At 40.7% G+C, this 10,760-nt stretch overlaps 1 protein-coding gene and 1 long non-coding RNA gene across 2 annotated transcripts in view; one reads left to right on the top strand and one right to left on the bottom strand.

Moving 5' to 3' along the window:
• Positions 1-1,267: 1,267 nt before the first annotated feature.
• LOC125011192 lies at positions 1,268-7,618 on the bottom strand. Its single transcript, XR_007113138.1, has 3 exons — positions 7,512-7,618; positions 2,092-2,157; positions 1,268-1,941 (listed from the first exon to the last, which is right to left on the bottom strand). It is a non-coding gene; the product is annotated as an uncharacterized LOC125011192 (long non-coding RNA).
• Positions 5,789-10,760, top strand: part of paxip1 (PAX interacting (with transcription-activation domain) protein 1) — a 16,422-nt gene continuing 11,450 nt past the window's right edge. The window contains exons 1-9 of the mRNA XM_047590277.1: positions 5,789-5,991; positions 7,136-7,270; positions 7,538-7,581; positions 7,781-7,844; positions 8,005-8,115; positions 8,308-8,383; positions 9,086-9,601; positions 9,794-9,906; positions 10,021-10,760. The exon at positions 10,021-10,760 is cut by the window's right edge and continues 86 nt beyond it. Of these exons, the coding sequence (XP_047446233.1) occupies positions 5,911-5,991; positions 7,136-7,270; positions 7,538-7,581; positions 7,781-7,844; positions 8,005-8,115; positions 8,308-8,383; positions 9,086-9,601; positions 9,794-9,906; positions 10,021-10,760 (1,880 nt within the window). The 5' untranslated portion in view covers positions 5,789-5,910. The remainder of the gene's footprint in view (positions 5,992-7,135; positions 7,271-7,537; positions 7,582-7,780; positions 7,845-8,004; positions 8,116-8,307; positions 8,384-9,085; positions 9,602-9,793; positions 9,907-10,020) is intronic.

The following is a 10,760-nucleotide window of genomic DNA, read 5'->3' as shown; positions in this document are numbered from 1 at the left end:
TCAGGTGTGAAGATTTCCTATATTTCTTCATAAACAAAATTGAGAACATCTGATCTGCCATCTCACTGTCAACTTTTGACACCTCCTTCTTCCTGCCTTGCTCTGCTGTTCTAAATTTGAGCCTGTATCCCTCTCTCAGATTGTTGACATTGTCTCCCATACTAGGCCAACTACCTGAACCACAGACGTTGTTCCCACCCACCTGCTGAGGGAAGTTTTTAATACCTTAGGTCCCACGGTCTCACTCCTCCTCAGCAGTAGCCTGGTCCTGTTCCATCATGCTTCAAACACGCAGTTGTTCAGCCAATCATCAAAAAAACAAACCTAGATCTTGCTGTCCTAAATAATTTTCGGCCAATCTCAAAGATCCCTTTTCTATCCAAGGTCTTGGAAAAAATGTCTACTCCCAGCTTCTGTCTTTCTTAGATGAAAACAATATCATGGATAAATTTCAGTCAGGTTTCAGGTCACGATACTCTGTGCAGGTTTTGTACCTTAAGAAGGATTACCTAGAATAACTTTCTTAATTCACTCAAAAATGAATCAGTAAATGTAAAATGTTTTGAATTCTTTGGACTTTTCCCATTTCCATCATTCGGTTGACTGTAACCTTGGTGCTGTTCAATCTTGGTCCAGTATGCTACCACCGATAAACCTGGCAAACATGACATGATTCTTCGTTGATTAAGATAATGAAACAAAACACAGTTATTCCACAGTTTCCTGCAAAACGGGGTAATATACTGTACATAAATACTGTATGACATTTCCATGTTTTTGTTTGTATCATTGACAGAAATAGATTGTGTAATCTGTGACTGGAATTTACTCCACCAGAAATAGAGTCCATAAAATGGGTCCAAAAAATAAATTTAAATACCACACTGACGGCTGATGATGATTATATTGCATGTGATTTTTCAGAGCTTTTGATCTAATTTTATACATCATATTATATTCTATGCATTTAAAATATTCTGACCCATTGACTGAATGCACTTAATAACTCATAATGCTGCATAAATAATAAAACTAAATAAGCTAAAATTAAAATCTCTTTAAATCTTTTAAAGGTATTCAGATCCTTTGCTGTGGCACCTCATATTCTTGAGATGAAAAGTCCAGCATTAAATTGCAGATCATCTATACACTGAATGGATTGGACATAGTTTAGTGGGGCACATACTTGTCCATTTAAAGGCCTCACAAAGATCAAGAATCCAACAGTTATTCTAACGGCTGGAGAGAAACAGCTCCAAACATAAGTAAAACACCCATTTTATGCTTTATCAGAAAATCTTTAAAGGTTTCTGAGAACATGGAAAAGTGCACAAGGACATTTAAATTTAAAACACAGCATACATTACTTAACATATCAGATGCACCAGTGGGACAGCTCAATATCTAGCAACGAATAGGACTCCTAACAGAAGAGTCATCTCTTCATCCCTGATTCCCTATTCATGTCCAATGTTTTCATGTAACACACCAATCATGTTCATGAAAAAAAAATGTAAAAATGACATTTTGTACTTTCCAGAGTCACATTTTAATATAAAATCTAATATTTACTATGACAAATTTAAATATAATTTATGGAGATGTGAACCACAACTTGTCATAGAACTCTAGACCATTAAACACTAAATGAAAACTTTAAAATATTGGAAACATGTAGTCAGACAAGGCTTGTGCAACAGTTTCTGTATGCATATATACATACACATATGTGATTGATTGATTGATTGATTGATTGATTGATTGATTGATTGATTGATTGAGAGCAGATATGTTAAGTGTTAAGCTACATAGGTGTACTCCACTTGTCCCAGCGGCAACCACCTGTCCTGGACCCTAGCTGGAGCCATATCCCTGAAGTCACTGGCAGAGAGGCAATGTACACCCTGGACAGGTTGCCAGTCTCAGGGCTGTTTCATCCACCTGTGTGAACATAACAAAAAAAAAATCAACATTAGCCACAACGATCAGGTCTAAGTTTAAGCCCAACAAAATGAATTAAAATGTGATTATTGGAACTGTACACAGTTCCCTGCTTTTGTACATGGTCACATATCTAATGCAATCTCCTACCTCCCCCATGTCGCTGCCATCACAGTGGAGGACGATGACATTCAGTGATGATCCTCTTCGCAAGGACTGTAAAAGGAAGGCAAGAAAGCCTTTACACTTTGTCAAATGCCTTTGTCAAATGTAGATGATATTCTCTAAATACAATGTGTTTGTTTCATTTAGACGTGCTAATACCAGTTATCTAAAACTGAAACAGGGAACACTGATACACATGTTTCTGCTTAGGAATGGTGTGTATGGCCTGAAGCAAATACTGAAAAATTATTTCCTTGTTTGGTGTAATTTCTAAATTGTCCAAAACGTATGCCTGATTATTATCAATAAATTGCTCATCCTAAGAACTATAGCTACAATAAAACTTAAGAACTTGTTAAAGGACACCTAATAAAAGAATAATGTAGTGATCCAAATAAATGATGACGTCATCTCATAGGTCATAGGGTCATGGGGTTGCTAGAGTCTATCCCAACTGTCATCAGGTGAGAGGCAGGGTACACCCTAGACAGGTCACCAGTCTATCACAGGGCTAACACAGCTACATTCACACTCACACTCAAGCCTATAGCTAATTTAGAAGGACCAATGAACTTAGTGAGCATGTCTTTGGGTGGTGGGAGGAAACCAGAGTACAAAAACACATGTAAAAAACTGGACCCATAAAGCTCTGAGTCAGACTCAAAATTAAGGTTAACTAATTTGATTTAAACATTTTTGTTATACATGCAAAACAAATGGTAAAGATCCTTTAGGAGAACTCTAACCAAAGTTCTACCTGATAAAATTCTTTGTCAAATTCATTCTCATTGTCATTCTCTGGAGGCAGGAGCCTACCCCTGATGTCATTGGGCAAGCGGCGGGGTACAGGACAGGTCACCAGTCTATCTCACATTCACACCAATTTAGAATCACCAATGATTTGCCTTGCTGTGAGGCATTAGTGATAATCACCACTGTGCTGGCCCACTATATATTCAATTATATAGAGTACATATGACAGCGTTGCTATCATCCTCAGATCACCCACCAGTTCCAAAGACTCAAGAGGGCATCCCAGCCTTCTTCACCGGTCTGTTCAGTCTTGTCTTCTGCTGAGATGTTGCTGCTCCAGCAGACTACTCAATAAAAGACGGCTGATGCCACCATAGAGTCATAAAGGACCTCAATAGTGCTCAACTGTCATTAGCAGGAAGAGTCTGCTCTGGCCTCTCTTATACAGTACCCTTGAGTGTTCATTCCAGTCTAGGTATTTATAAGAGGCCACTATCTCTGGGTCCATTCCCTGGATGTTCACCGGTATGTGTTTGTCATTTGTCATTTATACAGACAAGACAATGGATATTAATTGTACTGAGTAAGGTGTAGGATGGATCAGACCTTAATACTGTTCTCATCTGTTTCATTTCTCCCAAGTATTTAAAATCTGATCTCATCTCTGTTTTACAAAGTAAATATAACAAGCTCTTCAAATTAAATTGTCAGTGCCCTCTAGAATGCCCCATGCAATTGAGTTCCAATCACCTGCCCATTGTTCATTACCTACAGTTATCCATTCCTAAATAATATGCAAAATTATCCAGCCTGCTTACTGTCCTCCACATATTTCTACATTAGGTCAGTCGACTGACCCGCAATATACAGTAACTACTATTGTCACCGACATAGTTTTACGTCCATCCTTGCTCTGGACATTTCAGGCTCTAGGTTCTATAAAGAACTATCTATTTTTTATTGATTCTATATAAATAAACTGAAAGAATCTGTATTTTCAAGTCAAAATGTCTCTAGCAGTCATAGATATAATGACTTTTATACAAGACCACCTTTTTTTTTTTTCAACGAATCAGAAGCAAAATAATCTTACATGTGTCCTACTAAGTATGTATTCTTCAGTGCCTGATATCTCATTCCTCTGTGCCTTTATCTATTCAAACATGCAAATGAGTTTCATTTTTTACTTATGCTCCTGAACCCAATGCAGTTTATTTTGACTGCAATAGACTGGAGACCTGTCCGGGGTGTACCCCACCTCTCACCCAATGACAGCTGGGATAGGCTCCAGCAACCCCCACGACCCTAGTGAGGATTAAACGATATAGAAGATGAGATGAGATGAGATGAGATGAGATGAGATGAGATGAGATGAGATGAGATGAGATGAGATGAGATGAGATGAGAATGACAATGTTGTGTAAATTGAAATCCAGCCATGCTCAGAGTTATTTGTCTAATCAGATATTGAAGAAATATTTGCGTATGGCTAAAACTAAACAGGACTCTCCAGAAAAACCAAACCTTTCCCTTGCAGCAAATAATATACCAGCTGTGACTCTTAACATTTCTTCTTCTTGATATGTTCCTTTGTGCATTTGTACTTTCAAATGAATGCAGATTCCACTTTCAAGTGTGTAGTTGCTATTATAGTCATGCCTTCTAAACCTAAATTAATAAAGTGTTCTGATTGGAAAAGTCATTAAATCTTCTTATGAAGACACAACTCATACCTGGAAAGAAAACACCACATGGGTAAACGGTTCTTAATCAATCTGCTACGTCATGTCAGATCTGTGCCAAAAGAAAGATGTCTAAATCTAATAGGAACATGGCCATCAGGTGATGAGCCTGAATATAAATGCAGAAGCTGTCAAACAACTCATCAAATCAGATCCCATGGCTGTGGGACCAGTGATTGGATGAAGGTGGGGGAGCAAAGGGTGACAAGAATAAGGACCCGAAACCAAAGTGGTACATAATGACAGGAGGTGTGACAAAAGTAATGTCTACATTTCACAGCAACAAGGTCAAGAGAGGACCATCTTCATCATCAGTGTAGCTGTCAGAAAGCTCCTCCAATTACTTCTCTCAATTGGCTGCAGCCCAGTTTGTCAAGGTCTCTTAGTACTGACGCATCCATGATTCACCGTGGAGTGTGCATGTCTGCAAGAACGCAGACCTACCTGTGTCTATGTGTTATGCTTGACAGCTGGCTTGACACCAGCTAATGAATGAAGTAATTAACTACCCAAGGAACGAATTATCGAAGAAGTGTCATCTTATACATCCGGTAAAAAAGCAGAAGCTGTGAAATGGTGGTTTTGACAAGATGTCAAAAGTACCATTGACACACACACATTGTCACAGTCCTCTCTTTGTGTGCAATTATGACATGTCTTGATTTGCCTGGACAGAAAATGGGATTTACAAACAGCAATAGAATACATGGACAAAAGTCAACTTATACACAGACACGCACATGTGCGCACGCATGCGCACACATAATATATATATCTAAAAGGAGATAGATAGATAGATAGATAGATAGATAGATAGATAGATAGATAGATAGATAGATAGATAGATAGATAGATAGATAGATAGAGCACAGAAGAAGAGCACAGTCCTTTGAGATTCTGTCTCCTCCTGTTGAGATTATCCGGTGACAAGTTCAGATAACAACATCAACTTTCATGTTACGGGGGGTTAAAGTGCGTATTAGACAACATATTTATACATTCCAGGCATTTTAAATAAGTTATATATTTGTTTTTGATCAATCGAGCTTTTTTCACAGTCAACGTTATGCGACGCAATGCAAGAGATAGTGATAAAAGATCAAATAAATTCATACACAACTATTAATATTTTACAGACACCCCTCGGTACAGGGAGAATGCTGCGGTCCAAGGCGCGCTCAGCGAGTTGGCGCTCGAGTGTCTCCGGTGTACTGTACGCTCCAAACCAGCTGCAGTAGCTCAGACCCTATATTCTTTTAGCTATTGACTGTTTTTTTAAGATATAATCAAATGCCGTTGGTTGGTTATCATGTCTGAAGAGGAAAATAAGGTTTCGGATGAACTTTTCAAAGATGTCAAATTCTACGTGGTTGGGGACATTGACCAAAAGGTGAGGCTCTGGACGTACGCTAGTTTTAGCTAAGTTGATAGCATGCTAACCCATTCAGTCTAAGGGGAATGTTGCAGAGGAAGCTAAGGAGCAAGCTAACTAGGGTGACATGCTACAAACAGCTACTAGCAGCTCGCTGTTTAGCCAGCATTAATCGCGTTGTGGGGGATCCCTATGGCCTGCCTTTAGATGGTGCGCGAGTCTGTTTATGATGCTTGCTGAAAGTTTCTTAGAACTGTACTTTTTTGCAGCCCTTTAGCATTAGCTATGTATTTCTTGTGTTAGCTACTAGCCAATAGCCTGCGGTTTATGTGTTAAGGGGCTTGCTAAACTGGTGTTAAAAGTGGCATTTGGTAGCTTGTTTTTTTTCTAAGATGGGGCTGCGCGTCCGCCTCGCCAGTATTACATCGCCGTTTTAACGTGCCGTGAAACAACAACGCAAAGGATTACACTGTTATTTATAATCAACCTGTGACTATCAGCATCTTGCTGAATTGTGCCCCCCGGTTTGCGCATGCGTTGGCGCTATTTCAGTCGTTGTTCCAGGGACTTGTGGCACAAAGCTGTACTTCCTGCCAAATAGTGCTTCTTAGCTGTACCGCTCCTCGCGGCTGTTTATATTAATTTGAGGCTATGTGTTAGGAGGTACATCCAATTAAATAACATAACTTGGTACTAAGTGAAATGCAACGTCGCTGTCAAGTACCTTGCTATAAATTTCACTATTCTAATATTTAGCTCCATGTTTTCGAAAAAGACAACACTTACACTAAGCTTTTTACATGACTTACTCCAGTGATGTTACTACAGTGGAGTATTTCTAGTGTGACAAGGTGTCAGACTTGTAGTTGGAACTGAGAGATGAAGGGAGGAACAAAGGGTCTCTGCTCATCTTTCTTGCTTGAAGGAAAGGAGCCTACCTCTAACTACATTTATCCCCTGCACGGATGCTTTATCAGCTGTGCAGTCCTGTGTCTCACACCACCTCTATAATAGTGACAGTGTTGAATTTAACACAGTAGTCTAAAAGGCTTGCTGTGTTATTTGTTATACTTTGTGTTATTGTACAATATTTGACCAGTGAAATATTAAATCCACTCTAGTCTGAAGCTGAATTGTTCTGAATCTTCTGTTAACACTCCAGGTGGTGCAGCTGTTGAAAGCTGGAAAAGGAAAGGAGGTGTCATACAATGCTCTGGCCACTCACATCATTGCAGAGGATGGGGACAACCCTGAGGTGGGCGAGTCCAGAGAGGTTTTTGACCTTCCTGTTGTAAAGGTAAGACCTGTGTTAGACCTTTTGTATTTGGTTTGTCTGCTTGTGTTAAAAGGGATCCCAAAAGGAAAATTAAAGGAAAATTTTATCCATCAGAAATATCAGGAGGTTGTAAGCACGTCTTTTTGAAACCTGTTTGTAGAACAGTAACTTTGGTGTATTTATAAAGTACAGTCTGCAGTTTTTTGCATAGATAGCCTAGTATTGCAAACAATTGTGCTTTGTGGGGGATTTAAAGCTTTACCTTATGGCGTTGCTTATGTTTTTCAGCCATCCTGGGTGATCCTCTCAGTCCGATGTGGAGACCTGCTACCGTATCCTTCCACAGTCAAATTCATTACACCTCATGTTGGTCTGGGTTAAAAGCAGTGATCAGAGCAAAAGTTCGTGCTTATAATTTCACAAATGAAAACTCTTTTTCTAGAGGATTCTATGGCACAGAGATTATAAAAGGCAGGGAATAGAAGTGACATAACATTTGGTTGTGTTTTTCCATAACCATGAACATCACAGTGTTACTGGGTTCTCGCCAGAATCAGGACAGATATTCTTTGGTGTGACAGCTTGTCTGCCTAAGGTAAGTGAGTGCATTTGTGTGTGTGAGCATGGTCAGCTTGATTATAATGAAGTGAAGACATGGATTGCTTCTAAACCTACAAAATACATTCTGTGTTGCTGTACTCAGTGTATTTTTTGAAAAGTTGTGAATGTTTTTCTCCATGTGTGTATACACGCAGCTTCCAGATGATCTCAACGCTTTGTGGGCCTACATTACCTTTTATGGGGGAGAATGTCAGCTTAACCTCAACAAGAAGGTCACCCACTTAGTAGTGAAGGAACCTAAAGGGGTAAGTGCGTGATCATCTGTTAACTGTAGTAGCCTGACTATGTGCATTGTTATTATTATTATTATTATTATTAAGAATTTATATCAGGGTGTTCTTACATTTCACATTTTGCTTATCTTATTTTCTGGAGATGCACATTATACAGTACATTCTTATTATGGAGCTTAGTATTTAGTTTGTTTTCTTCTCCAGGCCAAGTTTGAATGTGCCCTCAAACACCCGGGAATCAAGATTGTCACTCCAGACTGGATAACAGATTCTGTCAAAGGTAACGCCAGTGTTGGTAATCCAGTGTATATGTTAACCAAATGTACATTTTACTGGGGAAGTTCTGTTTGCCTTTTGCATGCTTAATTTCTATTATATATTTTTTTGGTGGATAGGAAATTCTCTGGTCTTTTTTCTTTGACACAAAGGACAACAGAAATAGTGTTGCACCTTAAGATCAAGATAGATATTTACACTGTATTGCTTTAGGTGTTAAAAATGCATACATTACCATGCATAAATATTACAGATGACATAACATAAACAATTCTAGTGTGGAAGTGGGGAAACAATAATCAGAGCTGCTGTTAATGAGTGGAAGTAAATTCAACAAATTTAATGGACATTGTCCTTAAGCACAATTTAAACCTCAAATCAAGCAGTGGTTGCTCTAAGCTTCACCATTATTAATGCCAGTCTGTCTTCATTTCACTGTTTGTCCTGATGTATATTAGCAATAACAAACATCAGAGGATAACTGGAGACTGCAGCGGGCATAGCAGCTGTAAAGTTGCATTTCATATGGAGTTAAATGTGAATGTCAAGATGAAAAAAATGTGATAATGTGTATAAAATGCCCAAACCTTTTACACAGTGCTGTGCATATTCCCAACCAAACATGAAGAGGCTAATAATCACTGTGATCAGATATAAATTGATCAGTGGATACAAAACAGTTCTTCTCTCTTTTCATGTTTTATAGACAAAAGTAGGAAGGATGAGATGCTCTATCACCCCAGACTTACATACGTGGAGCCAGATGAAGAGGAAGAGAGTGAAGCAGAGTCATATGAACAACACTCCCAGTCAGATGGAAGCTACAGCCCTCGGCGATCCCGGCTGTCCAGTGGTGGTTCATCTGGTGAGGAGTCCAGCCCCCGCAGACGTCCAGGACCCAAAAGACTGAACTCTCTCTCTCCAACGTCTTCACGCAAACCTGAGCGCCGCAGCGAACGGATGTTCGATGACTCAGACGATGACTCCTCCACAGAGAAAGAGGGAACCAACCTCAACTGGACGCCAGCTGAAGTTGTCCCACCCACACCCCCTATTTCAACAGGTACAGCCAGACGGCGTGGGCCACCTGGCAGCAAAGACCCAGTGTCAACAGGAAGTGGGCTGATCAACCTGTGCGCCACTGTGCCTCCTGTACCTGGCAGTGGAGGAAGTATACCAGAGGCTCGCTCTGCTACTGCCTTCAGTCAGTCCACACAACAAGGTCAGTGTGCAAGGCCACTTCAGAAATGTCTTTTTGTAATTTCCTTAGAGCCCCAACTTCAAACGTAATTCAATATAGAGCTATAGATATTATCAATGGAACACTGTATGGTGAACGTTTCTAATCATATTCGGCTGACAAGCATTGATCCTAACCCAGTGTCTCGTTGATACACCTCATTCTACCTTTCAGGTGTACCAATTCCAGAAGGTATCCCTGGGTGGAGCTTGGCTGCTAGAACCCTCCGCAACATAACAAACAACTCTGACATGCAGCCAGCCAATCGACCTGCCAGCGTAGCACATGTAAGACATACCAGTGGTTCTCCCTTGATATTAAAGCTGAGCTGCTCTGGATTTGGTACTCCATCTGCTGTCACTGAGCAGCCTATGAACCGGTCTTGTTCTTCTCTGTTGCAGATTATCCAGAATCTGACAGCCAATCAGACGAAGCCATTGGAACAGCAGACCAATCAGAGCCATGCTCAGACCCTAAATAATACCAACCCACCTCTATTCAATCAGTCCAAACTGGCCAGCCAGCCCCTCACAGCAGAGCAGCAACAGTTACTACAACAATCACACCAGGCTGCTCAGCAACAACATCAACAGTTACCACAGCAACCACCGCATCAAATGATGCACCTTCAACAGCAGCATCAGATGATGCAGTTACAACATCAACAGCAACAGTCACAAGTTGCACAACAACCAGGGTTTCCACAGTTGCCCCAACAGCAGCAGCAGCAGTTTCAGCTGCAACAACAGCAAATGCACCAACAGCAGATGTTTTCCCAGCATCAGCAGCAGCAGCAGCAGCAGCAGCAGCAGCATGCATTCTCCCAGCAGCAGCTGCGGCCCCAACAGCTTATACGGCCTGGTCTACAGCTGCAGCAGCAACAGGCTTTGCAGCAACAGCTCCAGCAGTTTCAGCAGCAGCAACGCATGCAGATGCTACAGCAGAATCAGCAGCAGTTGCATCCCCAGCACCTGCAGCAGCAGCAACAACAACAACAACAACAGCAGCAGCAGCAGCAGCAGCAGCAGCAGCATTTCTTGCAACAGCAACACATGCAGCAGATGCAGAAGCAGCACTTGCAGAGTCAGCAACAACAGGTTCTACAGCACCAGAACCAGCAGGTCCTGCAGCAGCAGCAGCA

The sequence above is a fragment of the Mugil cephalus genome, chromosome 7, assembly GCF_022458985.1.
Source record: "Mugil cephalus isolate CIBA_MC_2020 chromosome 7, CIBA_Mcephalus_1.1, whole genome shotgun sequence".
Taxonomy (NCBI): Eukaryota; Metazoa; Chordata; class Actinopteri; order Mugiliformes; family Mugilidae; genus Mugil; species Mugil cephalus.
The sequence above is the reverse complement of the archived record's forward strand: the minus strand, read 5'-3'. Positions and strand labels throughout refer to the sequence as shown.